The sequence below is a fragment of the Loxodonta africana genome, chromosome 12, assembly GCF_030014295.1.
Source record: "Loxodonta africana isolate mLoxAfr1 chromosome 12, mLoxAfr1.hap2, whole genome shotgun sequence".
Taxonomy (NCBI): Eukaryota; Metazoa; Chordata; class Mammalia; order Proboscidea; family Elephantidae; genus Loxodonta; species Loxodonta africana.
This window is the reverse complement of record NC_087353.1, coordinates 75,585,720-75,601,210: the sequence shown is the minus strand read 5'-3', so window position 1 is coordinate 75,601,210 and position 15,491 is coordinate 75,585,720. Positions and strand designations below refer to the sequence as shown.

At 43.1% G+C, this 15,491-nt stretch overlaps 1 protein-coding gene across 2 annotated transcripts in view; it reads right to left on the bottom strand.

Moving 5' to 3' along the window:
- Positions 1-15,491, bottom strand: part of VPS35L (VPS35 endosomal protein sorting factor like) — a 130,721-nt gene that overhangs the window by 75,539 nt on the left and 39,691 nt on the right. Inside the window, exons 10-14 of one of the 2 annotated variants that reach the window (XM_010598422.3) lie at positions 9,686-9,782; positions 8,948-8,995; positions 7,588-7,681; positions 2,943-3,020; positions 2,327-2,449 (exon numbers count right to left, since the gene is read on the bottom strand). In XM_010598422.3, the coding sequence (XP_010596724.2) occupies positions 2,327-2,449; positions 2,943-3,020; positions 7,588-7,681; positions 8,948-8,995; positions 9,686-9,782 (440 nt within the window). The remainder of the gene's footprint in view (positions 1-2,326; positions 2,450-2,942; positions 3,021-7,587; positions 7,682-8,947; positions 8,996-9,685; positions 9,783-15,491) is intronic. The other variant, XM_064295647.1, reaches the window with a different exon arrangement.

Sequence of the window (15,491 nt, the reverse complement as noted above, 5' to 3'; positions counted from 1 at the left end):
TAACAAGTACAACCATGAGTAAGGGGCGCACTGGTGGTTCAATGGTAGAATTCTCTCCTTCCATGCAGGAGACTCGGGTTCGATTCCCAGCCAATAAACCTTACGTGCAACGACCACTCATCTCAGTGGAGGCGTGTGTGCTGCTATGAAGCTGAAAAGATTTCAGCAGAGCTTCCAGGCTATCACAGGCTAGGAAAAATGACTTGAATATCTACTAAAAAACCAGCCAGTGAAAACCCTGTGGATCCTAACGGTCCAATCCCATCGTGCATGGGGTGACCATGAGCCGAGGGCCAACTCAGTGGCAGCTAAAAGCAACAACAATCATGAATAAGCATACATGTGTGTGTGTATGTGTGCGTACACACTTGGCTGATTATTTCTACAGAATCAAACTCTTAAAAGTAGGATTGCTTAGTCAGAATCATACCCTTTTTCTTTTTTTTTTTTAGGGCTTCCAATATGTGTTGGCAGCTTCTAGGAAAAGGCAGATGTATTTGAATTTTGCTTTGCCCTACGTATCCTTATTTTGTAGCAAGGCCCCCCTTTTCTCTTTCCCATGTAACGAATTATTGACCACTAAAGGAAGACAAGGAAAGCTTCATCCGTCACAGTTATTACATTTCGAACTAGTGTTCTACTGAAACCTTTTCTCAGTTTCAGAGAAGAAAGAGTAATTTCTGCCGTGTTTTGATGTCACTTTAATTCCTGGCAATGTTTCATTTAGACAAAAAAAAAAAAAAAGGAATCGCATAAAAACAATTTAATATCTGAGTTTTACTTCCCTTCTGTAAAACAGAGAACGTATTATCTATCCTACCAACTTTATTGATTATCAACACAAAAGGGTCACATGAAGCGTGATGGCTAATGTTATGTGTCAACTTGGCTAGGCCAAGATTCCCAGTATTGTGTAATTATACTCCATTTTGTGATCTGATGTAATTGTTTTCTATTTTGTGGAATTGTGTAATTATCCTCCATTTTATGTCGTGTAAATTCTAAACCTCTACATGCTGAAGAGGCAGGATGAGTGTAGGATGTATCCTGAGTCACACCCTTAATAAAGGGTATGACTCAAGTCACAGTCTTAGCCAATTCACATCCTCACTCAAGCATCTGATACAGGGAAAGTTTGCTGGAGGGCGTGAACTACAGCCAGTATATATGGACACTGTGGCAAAACTCGCACTTGCTCTGAATCCAGCATGTGACCGATCATCTTCTGACCTCTGATTCTTGGGACCTGAGCTAGGAGCCTATCGTCTCATCTGCTGATTCTGGGATTCGCCAGCTTCCACAGCCCTGTGAGCCAGCAGCCTATCATCTGACCTGATTGCCAGCTTCCACAACCCGGTGGGCCAGCAACCTGCCATCTGACCTGCCAATTTTGGATTTATCAGTCCCTGCAACAAAGTGACACAGGAGAGGAGATGCCTCCAGACTGATGCCTGACCCACGTATTTGGGTCTTGTCAGCCTCTACAACCATGTGAGCCATTTTCTTGAGATAAATCTCTCTCTCTCTCCACACACACACACACAGAGCCCTGGTGGTACAGTGGTTAAGCACTCAGCTGCTAGCCAATAGGACAGAAGTTCAAGCACACCAGCCACTCTGCAGGACAAAGACGTGGCATTCTGCTTCCGTAAAGATTTAAAGCCTTGGAAACGCTATATGGCAGCTCTACTCTGTTTTATAGGGTCGCTATGAGTCGAATTAACTTGACAGCAACAGGTTGGGTGTATATATATATTTCGCTGGTTTTGCTTCTCTATAGGATTCAGCTTAAGACATGAAGGAAAGCAAAGAGGCAATAAAGCTTGTTGGCTGGAGTCAGGCCCCATAGCTTGTGTCCACTCAGCACCACTTTCTTTCTGTGTGACCTTTATACAGTTATTTGGCCTCTCTGAGCCTCCACATCATCCTTCCAGAGTTGTAGGAAGGCTGAATGAAACAATTTAGGAAAAGCGCTAAGCATGGAACCTGCACAGTAGTGAACCCTATGAAAAGGATGGCTAGCATTTATGCCGCTGTGGCTATCATGAGCTGACAGCTGCTACCACGTCGACTCTGACTCATAGCGACCCCATGTGTAGAACTGTGCTCCATGGTTTCTAATGGCTGATTTTTGTGAAGCAGAACGCCAGGCCTTTCTTCCAAGCGCATTAACTGTTTGCACCACCTAAGGCCTCCACTGGTTATGAAAGAGCCCTGTTAATGTCAAAGGGCACACAAGCACAGGAGCTGTTACAGTCCGGGAAGAGAGGAGTCCAGCGTTCCTCCTAGGAGATGAACCTCCATGCCAAAGCTACCTGGCAGTTACCTCGGGGGCATGGTAGGAAATGCACTGGAAGATCCAGTCCATGGCCGGCGAGTACAAAGGCAGGTAGGACGGAAGTTCCACTCCCTGGAGCACCAGCTGGTTCTGGACCATATCCCCATGGATCTACAGGAGATCAAGTCCACATTTAGAAAAGGAGGGGACAATCGGACAACAAAGAAAAAACATGGAACTCAAAGACTGTGCACACTTCTAAGCATTTGGGCAGCCCAGAGAGAAACAGCCTGGTTTCTCAGTTTTTTTAAACTTGAAAAAAAAAAAAAAAACACAGAAAGTTTACCATGTTACCAAGCTGAGTGTTTTGGGAATGTGTGCTGTGCAAAGAAGTAGCCTGATAAAAATGGAGCCAGCAGATGTGAAGAAGAAAGGCTGATCAACTGAAGACGTTTCCTGTAAACACATGCATACTAATTCTCTCTGCCTGTTCAGTGCAATCAACATGTTTTAACGGTCTGCAACAGACACTAGTATAAGTTCCCGGTGTTTACACAGGTAGAGAGCATTAAGGCATTCTCAACTTGGAAAACCAAGGGGGCTTTGTGAATGCGCTATCATGTAGCTGTTACATCAATTCGCTGTTTTTACAGCGTTCTCTTACCTGTTTAAACGTCAGGAGGAAGTCAAAGAAGTTCTTATTCAGGCTTTCTTTGAGATGTGGAGCCACCTCCATTCCCACCTGCAGTCAAATCAAAATGAAATTACCTTGGCATGAAAAAACGTTACCAATAATACAAAGCCATTTTTGAAAATTAAAAAAAAAAAATTTACGTGCGGATATATAACTCACTGCCGTAGAGTTGATTCCAACTCATAGTGGCCCTATTGAACAGAGTAGAACTGCCCCACAGGGTTTCCAAGGAGCTGCTGGAGGGTTTGAACTGCCAACCTTTTGGTTGGCAGCTGAGCTCTACGTATATATATACATATCCATATGTATATATGGATAGAAAAAAAGTCCAGAAAGAGAAACTTATTTTTGCTTCAGTCTTCTTCGTCAATAAATATGTATTGCTTTTATCAGAAAAACCACAGAAGCTATTTTTGGGGAAAAAAGGGCAAGATTTGCAGTAACCATCTTTGCAATTTCCCAAAGACAGTGAACGTATTTCTGAACAGATGACCAAGAGAACAAATCAATACAAGACTAAGGAAGAATGCACTCTCAAGACTGTACACGACAGTCTATTCCTCTCTAAAAGACGACAAACACACACGTGGTTATACTTATTTGCTGAGCAAAAAGATCTGGCTGAGTGTCAGCTGCGCTTTCGGATATTGTGCTGCCACCAGCGCGCTATCATAATCTACACGGATTCATTTGTTGGTGGCCAGTCATGGAAACGCACACATTTTAATATATTTTAAGCAATTCTATAGAAGACAAACACGAAGCATAACAATGCTGTAAATCCACTGGTTCCTTCTTGAAAAAACACATTGTAACATTTCTTGCTGAAGACATTTGCTAATCCTAGAAAAGGTGGGCAAGGTTTAGGAGATCGGCTGCTGACTGAAAGGTTGGTGGTTTGTACCCACCAGCTACTCCAAGGGAGAAAAGACCTGGCGATGTGCTCCCATTATGATGACAGCCTAGAAAACCCTGTGGGGCAGTTCTACTGTCGTATAGGGGTAGTATGAGTCGGAATCAGCCGACAGCACCTAACAACAGTGAGAGAAGGTGGCCAGAGCTCCAGGGACAGATAGAAGAGTCTGAGCAATGGAGGAGAGCTCACGTTTCTAAAACAAAACATCACGATGCTGGTGAAACTGAGCTCTGCAGATACACCTCAATTCCAAACTGCTGCTTCACCACCAAAACGACTTCATAGGAAAAGCTACTTTTCTCCTATCTAGTTTGTTCAAATGGGGACAGAATTCTGCCACTCATCTCCTCCTACCCCGAGGTCATGAAGATTAACAATAAGGATAGTTTTCAGATGGCTTCGAACAATTATGCAAGAGCCACTGGGGCGTTCAATTCCAAGGGAGGCTCTGTGGCTGGTGGGTACGAGAGAGATGTTTCCAAGGACAAGAACATAAATGAAAAAAAATACTGACAAGTGTCAGATCCAGTTGCACTGTGTTCTGATTCTATTGTTTTTCCTTCCACTTAATCATATTGTAGAAAAGGCAATAATTATCTGTTAGGCAGCAACAAAGAAAGGCCCAGTGGACAAGCAGTGGGGATGGGCTGAAGGGGCCTTAGAAGAGTTAATCATACTTTCCTTTAATAAACAGCTTTGAGCTTCCCCCACGCCCTACCCACTCGCTGCTTTTGTGTTTTATTTATCTCTTCTCATCAAGCCAAATGAGCAGCTTGGAAATCTGCTTAGGTCTAAAAGATCTCTCCCCAGAGTAGCAAGGAGAGTTGCTCACAATTTCCATCTGTTGTTCCTGCCTGGTCCAATATTCATTCCACTGTTCCTGGTGTCAGCAAACTGATTTGTCTTTGGGGAACAGAACCTTTCTCTCAGACCATGAGTTGTGTGGTAGGATTGGACTCACTCCACCTTGTGGGCACATGAATTAGGCCTAGCCAATCATCATATGCCACCCCATGACTACAGTGATTGGTCTAGGGATAGGGGAGTGACCCAGTGTGGTACAGTGATTGGTCTAGGGATGGGGTAAGTGACCCAATGTGTACAGTGATTGGTCTAGGGATGGGCAAATGACCCAATGTGGTAAAGTGATTGGTCTAGGGAAGGGTGAGTGACACAATGTGTACACTGATTGGTCTAGGGATGGTCAAGTGACCCAACGTGGTCTAGTAAGAATCAGCTCTGAGACTCAGGCTAGAATGACTGGGGAAAAGGTACTCTCTTTCCATTAGGGTACCTAAGTTGGTGGGATGTTAAGTCTGGAGCTACTGTGGGCCACCATATGGAAAGAGCAAGCCAGAGAATGAAGTCAACCCAGAGGCAAGCAGAGATGAATGATGGAGAGTAAGGAGGATTCTTGGTAGCATCTGAGGCCCTGGATCTACTCTTGCCTGCCCTACCCCTGGGTTCTTCAGACACATGAGCCAATAAATCCCTTTTTTTTTTTTTTGCTCAAAGTAGCGTGAACTAGGTTTTTGCCACTTGAAAGTGAAATAATCCTTCCTAATTCACAGGATGCTTTTCTGGGAGCCAGAAAAACTCTTTTCTCTCTGTTTTGTTTTTGTTTTTGATGTCAAAAGACTTGTACTTACTATCCTACAAGAACTGATGCACTGCCTGAATTGACAAAAATGATTTCAACAGATACAACGCCTTTCATCACATCTTTCTGGGATGACGTCTACTCTGTCCTCTGCATTTGCTCCTTACTGTCACAGTGTTTTAATGTTGCACCTGCTACTCAAGGGCAACGGATATTATCTTTTCCCTAGCTCATGTTACCTTACTTGAAACTTTAAAATTGAACAGGTTTGCAAGGAGTGGGCTTCCCAGCCCCCATTTCTGATTTCTCCTTAATAACGAGAATCATCTTCATAAGACATAGCATGATTCTAAATCTTTATTGCTCTACTACTGAACTGATGTCAAGGTGAGATCAAATCATTTGTTCTGCTCTATCACAGTAAAGGAGCCCTGGTGGCGCAGTGGTTAAGAGCTATGGCTGCTAACCAAAAAGCCGGCAGTTTGAATCCAACAGCCGCTCCTCAGAAACCCTATGGGGCAGTTCTACGCTGTCCTATAAGGTCGCTATGAGTCGGAATCGATTCGACGGCGATGGGTTTGGTTTGGGTATCAGAGTAAAGGCAACAAAGACATCCTTGCATCCCTTCCTGCAGGACCTACAGAGTGTTTTGCACACAGTAGACCCTTAGCAAACACAGACTCAGAATGAGCATTCAATCTTCAACACACTCACAACCTGAAACTCCAAGACACATACCTGATATTCCTGTATGAAAAACCCACCTCAAGTTTCAGGCAGATGGCAATGCAATGCACACACTCTGGGCTCTATTATAAAGAGGAGTGGATCGCCCTTAAATGGAAGACTTTTTCTTTTATTCTTTGTATCACAGATCTATAAAAAGTTTTCTTCGTAATGGATGTCTGTTAAATCACTCGGGCCAATGCCTATTTGATTTCTTTGTGACACTTAAGACCACAGGGATCTCTAAATGCCATGTAAAGAAGCAAATCAAGGACTATCCCTTCTCTCCTGATTTAACAGTATGCATAATCGCCTAATGGGAAAGCAGGAGGGTCTCTAATGAAGCCTTGTCCTCAGGGAAGGCTGAGGTTCATCAGGACCCTTCCAAGTAAGGGCAACAACTAGATGCCATCCAGTCGGTTCCGTGTGTGTGTCAAAGAACGATGCACCATGGGGTTTTCAATGGCTGACTTTTCAGAAGCAGATCACCAGGACCTTCTTCCAAGGTGCCTCCGGTTGGACTCAAAACTTCCAGACTTTTGGCTAGCAGCCAAGAACATTCACCATTTGCACCCCTGGGACTCCAAACAAAGGGTAGTAACCCCTCTTCAAGGGTTAACTACACTGAGAAGCCTAGCAAGGACTCCTACTGAAATCCAGGCAGGAAAGCTGCCAGAGGTAAAGTCCTTCTGTGATTTAAAAAAAAAAAAAAAAAGACCATATACTCTCCATGGGTTATATTTTTCATAACCGAAAGCTGAGCAGATTTAAAGGGCAGGTTCACAATGCTTTCAAGGGGAGAAAGGCCAATCGATTTATGGTTGGCACCACCTCCCCCATCAAAGCAGACACCCAAGACAGGCCGAAGCCCTCAGGGCCACAATGCAACAGCCTGGGAGCCTTTCACCGCCAGAAATAACTCTCCTTCCAATTAGCCCTCACAGCCTCGCACTCTGACCCCTTCAATATGGGGACAAAACACTAATAAAACAATCAGATTCAAGACAGAGGGAAAGCATGTCTCCAGTCAAAAAACAGCCACTCCGCTGAAAGGCCCTGGGAGCCCTGGCTATTTCCTTCTTCCCAGCGAGAGCTGTGAAACAATTAATTCTGAAAACCAGTTCATTTGTGTGAAGATGACCTTGAACACCCCCTAATTAGAGTTACAGTTGAGTTGGTCTACTTTAAAATTAATTTTTAAAAGAAAATCCTCCAGCTCTACTTTCTGTTGAAGAGCCATGTTCTAAAATTAGCAGCTAATAAAATCCTTCTCTCAGTGACTTAAGAGATGGGCAGGAAGCAGAGGCCCCTAGTGGACATCTAAGGAGTCAGGAAATGGGCCCTTTGGCAGCGCAGCTCCGTGTTAGGCCTACCCGGCACAGGTAGGCTCTGGCGTACACAGACACCAGCGGGTCTCCGATCCCTCGAATCATGCACGTCAGTCGCGGCAGACACTCTGAAATCCCTCTGTTAAGAACAAAAAGAGGGTGGCATTACACCAGAATGTGAGAACTGGCTGTTCTTTTATTTTTCAAATCGTGATGAAAGCTAAACTTCCTAAATTTAGGGGAAAAAAGAAATCCAGCTTCGGGCACAAACCAAGGTCTGTTTTTCTTGGGACAGTTCATGCGTTTCATGATTCCTTTCATCTTTACATGCGGGAGAAAGATGTGGCTGTCTGCTTCTGTAAATATTTACAGCCTTGGAAACCCTATGGGCAGTTCTATTCTGTCCTCTAGGGTAGCTACGAGTCGGAATCAACTCGACAGCAACGGGTTTCGTATTTTGGTTTTTCATCTTTCCATCTGCTGACGTGAGGTCTCGTTTGTTTCACCAATTTCAACGGCTCTGGTCCTCCAACTACTTTCCAACAACTGGTCATCCTTGATCTTCTCTCGATACTTTCTCGTGCCACACGGGACATCCCTGCCGAGATATGACCCTCCCACAACTGGCGAAGCAAAATAACTGTTTCAGCACCAGTGCTAGCCCCCAAACTAAGCCAGGCATCCATCCCTAGTTCCAAAGTAAATACATCTGGGGTAAATTCTAAACCAAATTCAAATATTTATTATCTGTGGAGTCAATCCCTGGCTTCTAGGAATTTCACAGGATGCAATGTCTCACTGGCTCTGTGGAAAAGTAGATCTGGTTTTCCCAAGTTCTATCAACTACTCCGAGAACAAAGTCTAAGAGGACCTAGAGTAGCATGGGGCTTAGAAGCAAAGCCTGTTGATTCTGACATCATCTTCAATCACCATCTTTATCATCTTCAGCAGGAGGAGCTAATGTTAGTGTGGGCCTGCTGCGTGCCAGGCACTGCCTCAGTGCAGTCCCTGCAGCTCAGTGGACCCTCACAGACCCCTTCTCAGCACCAATGCTCACAGAGAGGGAGAATGAGGCTCAGAGAGGTTAAATCACTCACTCAAGACCACACTGCTGGTAAGTGGCAGAGCCGTGGTTCAATGCAGTCAGCCTAATCATCCGCAAGCTACCCCACCTCTCCTAGCTTGAGTTTTCTTCTCAGTAAAACGGGAGTAAAGACAGTGTCTCTACTTATGTTTCTACAAGGATTTAAATGAGAGAAGGCATGGAAGATGCTTAGCACCACATCTGGCTCACAGTAAGCACTCAATAAATGACAGCTACTATTACATTGCCACTGCTATATATCTGTGTGTATACATATACTTTTTAGAAATTTTATGGTTCTAGGCATTTTAAGAGTCTTACGTTTTGGAGAGGAACTTGTTACACTTCAAGATGGATGCCTCCACGTAGCTACAAAAACATTCCGTTAAGGAAGACATTTTCCAGATGGTCTGTCCCCTACGGGGAAACGACTAAACTATTCATGAACAGAACCAGGCGTGTCTTCAGGAAAGGCAGACCACGATGGCCCTCAACAATCCAGAGAATTCAGTTAGCTAGTGGCTTGTGGTTTCTACATTTGGTTTTTGAGGTTTCATACTCATTTAAAATAAATTTTGGAAAATGTTACATGTTGATTCATGGTTGGATGCTGAAATTGAAACCGGGCTTTGGGCATTTCCAATCAAGGCTTTATGGGGAAAGAATGAACTTTAGACAACTAAGATTCACTGTGTGTATCAGTCAAACTCTCTGGTCTTCAATACTGGCATTTGCACAGAAAAGCCTGACCCCATTCCTTTCAAGTTCTTGGACCCAGAGAAAATATATAAAGATGAAGCATTTTAACTGAGAGAATTAATGTGAGAATGTTGATCAAGGAAAAGAAATCCTGGTACCTGGCATCTTATTCAAAGCGAAAAACAGAAATCTGGAGAGTTTGAGGGCTTCTGCCACGTGACCTGCCCCATATTTGCAGGTTAGCAACCATAATAGAACCAAACTTTCAATAGGTACCCCAGGGCAGTCCCATCACATGGCTTCTATTAACAGTGTAACAACTCAACCTATCATTAAAATCATCAGGCAATAAAAGGATACAATCTTGGAATGAGTTCCCGGATGGAAGCAATCTTGAAAAACCAATTTAAGCATGTTTCTTTGGCCGTGTCATTTACGTTCTCTGGAGAAAAGTCATCTGTAACACAAAAACAGCACCCATCAGCTCACCTAATTCTCAGGATCTGTTCCAGCTGCTAGGAGTCAGTCCTAGGATAGGAAAACGTTACCACGGAGCAGAACAAGGAGTGGGGGACTCAGGCCCTCTATGTCTTTCCTTCCAAATATCATTATCATTATTAGAAAACAATCGATGAAACAATGGCTTACACACAGAGCCTTGCTAGGTGCCAGGTGCTATTCGCAGGGCTTCACAGATGTTAGCTCAGCCAATCCCCATGACAGCCCTCCAAGGAATGTACTTTTATTACCCACTTTTATAGATGCAAAGACCAAGACACAGAGAAGTTTGGTAACTTGCCCAGGACACACAGCAAGCAATCAGAAGAGCTGGAATTCAAACCCAGGCAGTCTGGTTCGAGAGCCTTGTTCTTAGCCACTGCCTCTAGTATAACCTAGAGGCTCTTGGCATACCCACCAGTAACTATGCCAATGCTGTTCTGGAAACCTTCAAGCGTAACATGAAATGTGATCTAAGCTTCTACTCTAAGCATCCCATGAGCCAAACATGGAAGCGTAGCAAGGCCCTGAGGTAACGGACCAGCCAGTTAAGTTCTAAAACAAGAGTGAGACTCTGAGACCAGGCACCTGGTGGCAAAAACAGTCAGTTTTACCCATTGTTTTTCTCTTCTTCTTTAATAATAGAACTCTTCATTTCTCTGCTGGGCACATGGCCATCCTTGTAGCTAGGTAAGCTAGGTGTGGCCATGTGACCAAGTCCTGGCCCCAGTATGAAAACAGAAGCCCAACTTCTGGGAAATGTCTTTAAGTGAAGGAGAGTGTCCTCCTTTACCCTTTCTCCCTTCTTTCTGACTGGAATGCAGACACAATGGCTGGAGCTTTGGTAGCCATCTTAAACCACGAGAGCAATAATACAGAAGAAGCCAGGGTCTTCGGCATCATGGCTGGCTGTCCCACCAGGTTTGACCTCCTCTATTGTATTTCTGAGTTTTCTGTCATTGGCCCCAAGTCTAATCCTGACACACACCTAATAAGGAATAAAAAAAGGAATGGAAGGGAATATAGGAAAATGGAAAAACACAAACCAAAAAACAAGGCCACTGCTGAACTCTCACATGGAAATGGAAATTATTTCTTCTAAATAATTTTCTCAAAGATTAGAGCCTATTCCATCACTCGGTGTTCATACTTTTAGTATTCAACCAAGAAAGGAGAATTTAATTACTTTTAATATAGCAAATGAATCTGAGCTTATTGGCTCTTATCTTATTTTGCAGTGCGTTATTCTTCTATTCCCTGAATCTGCCACTTGGTAATATACAACTGAGGTGATCAAAAATTCCTACAAAATCAATAAAAAGAAAAAAAAACTCTAGGTGCTTCAGTAGCAAGCATAGTCACTAATCCTAACTGCGGATATTTTGATATTGCATTCTTAAGTGTTTATTTTTGGATATTCTGGCAAGCCTCATTTGTTCAAGAACTATTCACTTGCCATTTTCAAAAGGACGTGAAATTACCATTTTCCTCTTCCTGGCCTGAACCCATGCACATAAAGAAGTAACTTTGCTTTGAGTTTCAAGAGAACAAGACAGGAAAAAGTAAGGGTTATGCTTAAATTCCTCTGTCAATCTTGCCTTTCAGAAAAAGGAGGCGTAGGGTTCATTTCCCTTCATATGACTGAACCACAGGGCTTGCAATCTAATAGCAAAAACAGGCCTCTGAAGCCACCTAATTAATCCCTCACTTTATAGTTGAAGGAACTGAAGTTCAGGGAAGGGTGGAACAAGCAGCGATTGTTCCTATGAGGTTGCTTATGAGAGCTGAAAATCACACTGAAGGCCAAATGCACTGCGTGCAGCCACTGACTGCAACCTATACGAGAATCCACATACACCAATATAGTCTTTATGCCTCCCTTTCAGCCTAAGAGATAATTTAGGAATTAGATTCTATCATGCAAGGCTTAAAATTTTTACAGTAAGCTAAATACCTGTTGTTGTTAGTTGCCAACGAGTCCATTCAGACTCATGGCAATCCCATGGGTGCAGAGTAGAACTGCTCCATAGGGTTTTCAAGGCTGTGGCCTTTTGGAAGCAGGTCGCTAGGCCTTTCTTCTGAGGCACCTCTGGGTGGGTTTGAACTGCTAGCAGTCAAGCGCTTAACCATTTGCACCACCCAAAAAACCAAACCAAACCCATTGCCATAGAGTCAATTCTGACCCATAGCGACTCTATAGGACAGAAAAGAACTGCCCCCATAGAGTTCCCAAGGAGCGCCTGGTGGATTTGAACTGCTGACCTCTTGGTTAGTGCTATAGCTCTTAACCACTATACCACCAGGGTTTCCTTGCACCACCCAGGGACTGCTAAAATACTACATTTCTTTATTTCACTTGTTCAATACAAATTTCTTAAGAGCTAAAAACACTGTTCTAGGCTCTGGGGATATAATAGTGCACAAGTCCCCATAAAGCTTACATTCCAGTGGGAGGAGACAAATGATAAACAGGAAAAAGAATAAGCAAGCAAAGAAGTAATTTCCAATAGCAGTCACCACTGTAAAAGATATAAAACTAGGTATTGGAATTGAGAGTGACTTCAGTGGGGTGGTGGGGGCTCAACAGATACAGTGGTCAGGGAAGGCTCCTGCAGAGGTGGTATTTGAGCTGAGCCCTAAATTATACAAAGGAGCCAACCAGGGTTAGATGTGGAGGAAGCGTACTCCAGGAGAAGAAATAGCAAGTGCAAAGGCCCTGAGGTAGGAATGACTTCAGCATGGTCAAAGAATAGAAAGCAAGCCAGCACCAGGAACAGGAAAGGGAAGAGCAGCAGAGGAGGTGTCCCAAGCCAGGTCAGGGCTGCAGCCTCGGTAAGGAGCTTGAGAGTTTTTCCAAGCGCAAGAGGACCCCCTGAAGGGTTCTGAGCAGAGGAGTGGCAGGACACAATGTTACGTGATGTGATTTATACTTTAGCATTTGTTCTGCTATGTGGACAATGAATTCAGAATTTGGAAATCAATTCAGAAGAGACTCTCATGTAACAAAAAGCAGAGATTCTTTTTCTAGTTCCCATTTATTTGTTGTTTACAGTGCTTCTTTTTGCATCCTTGAATTTCTGCGGATATTTTAGGAAGAGGGAGGAGACACGTGAGTCTAGTTCTCTTCCATTTGCTAAGTCTCTCCTGTAGCACCGAGAGGTCTCTTCACATAACAGTGCTTACAGGGGTGGGACATCATCTTAGGTCATACGTGCTTTAAAGGCCAGGTCAGTTAAGGACACTGCTTATACAGATGCAGTCTACAGTGGCCCTGGGGAAAACTGAAGATGAAAACGCCAGCAGTTCATGATGGGAACCACAATACAATACGCCCAAATGATTTCCTCCGAACTGAAAATAATACTATTTTATCACTCAGAGTAGATGGTTTCTTTAAACATATGCTGGATTAAGAAATGCTGGGAGAATAACTACCATACCTGCTAGTATATACTTTTCATGAACCCAAAAGACATTCTATCTTTCTAACCTCCTGAAAGCGCTACCTTAGTTAAAACTCCTCAAGACACAGGGCTTAAATATTAAAATCACCAGTCAGGACTTGATTCAAATGGAAAGAATGAGTACAAATGGCATCCAGAATTCTCTTTACACATAATTTCGTTAGGCAGAATTCTGCACAGATTTCAAAATAATTCTTCGTTATTATAGTTGAGTTGTCCCCAAGGTCTTAAAAGCTTGTATTCAAGGTACAACAATTGGTCTCTATTTGCCTGGAGCAACAGAGGAAGGAGGAGAGTCAAGAATAGGAGAAGGAAATGGGATGTGTGGCTAATTGTCTCCAGGAACACCTGCCTCCTTTGCCAGGAGACCAGAAGAACTGGATGGTGCCCAGCTACCATTACTGAACGTTTTGATCAAAGATTCTATACAAGAACCCTAATCAAAAAGGGGGAAATGAATTTCAAATTCTCATGGACTCCAGACTTTCTGGAGCCGTGGAGACTGAATGAACCCCTGAAACCACTGTCCTGAGGTAACCTTTAAACCTCAAACCAAAAATAACCCCTGAAGTCTTAAAACACCAAAACATAATTTAGCTTAACTAGCAAAGCAGGTCTGCCCTGAGCATTATGCTCTTTTAAGATCTATCTATAGGGGATCAAATGGACAATAGCAATTTGAAAAATTAGATAGGAACCTTAGGCGGCAGCAAGTTTATGTTAACGGGGGAGGAACAACTCAGAAAAGGAGGGTGAGAATGGTTGCACAACTTGAAGACTGTAATTAATGTCACTGAATTGTCCATGTAGAAACTATTGAATGGTGTCTGTTTTGCTGTATATATTCTCAACAACAACAAAATAAATCAAATTTAGGAAAAAAAAAAAAAAGAGAGAGAGAATTATTGTTCCCAAGGTCACAGACAACTATGAGAAAAGTTTGCCCCTATCCCTCTCAGGTTTGTGGAACAAGAGAAAACACATGCAGACTAAGGATTTAATGGAAAGGAAAGAAAAGCAAGCAATTACTTTCAAGAAAACAAAAGCCTGATATGCATCCCTCAAAGTAAAAACAGGTATTTGGGGAAAGAAGAATTTTTGTGGTAATAGGGCTAATTAGTGAATTTAGACAAGGACTGGAAGCGAAGATGAAAATAACCTTTTATTTTTAACTTTTAGGGTTTGAGTAGGGAGTAAGTTGTAAGTAATTTTTCCCTTATTGGCCTTAAAATCTTGGCTATATATCAATGGAAACTGGGAAGAGGGAAAATTATTGTAGAAGATACAAACTCAAATGCCTTTTATGAATATTACCCAAATATTACCATTAGGTAATATAATTATTTTAAGTGTGTACAACAGCAGGAAGAAGTAGAACCTCTATCAAAAACCTTTTTTTAAAAAGTACTGTTGTTGCCAAAAAAAACATCTACTTGGGCTTCATTCTGCCTGTCAGCTAAGTTTCCTGCGGCTGGTATAGCACGTGCAGCATAAGTTGGCAACTCTCAACTATAGAAATGGATCCAGGTTTCCAGAATCTGGCAGAGAAGGCCTTCCCAATCAGGCTGGCCCCTGCCTACCCTCCCAGGCTCATTACTTCCCAATCTTGAGATCCCTGGAACGTGGGATGAGTTGTTAAAACACATCATCACCGGTACCACACAGTGGGGCAGAGGGTCTACAGCAGCGCCACCCGACAGGAATCTCACACCAGCCACACTGCAACTTTACATTTCCTAGAAGCCACATAAAAAAGGTGACCTGAGCCATAAGCAACAATAGCCAAAACACCAAGAAACTGACAGACAGGGATAAACGTGGTACCACATTAAAAAAATAAGGTGAAATTCATTTCAATAATATATTTCATTAAGCCCGATTCACCCAAAATATTGTTATTTCTACGTGGATTCCCTATAAAAAGTTATTAGTGAGATACTTAGCAATCTTTTGTTCGTATTAAATCTTTGAGATCCTCAACATTTTTTTTTAATACTCACGGCACATCTCAATTTGGTCCAGCCACATCTCAAGTGCTCAAGAGCCACATGTGGCCACTGTATTGGACGGCACAGGCCCAGAGCAAGGCTGTCACTAGCTGGGGGCAGGGCCTTGGGCAAGTCCTTGACTCACTCATACTTCGTTTGTCCCTGATGATTCCTAAGAGCTCTTCGGGCCCTAAAGGTTTATAGATTTCTGTATCT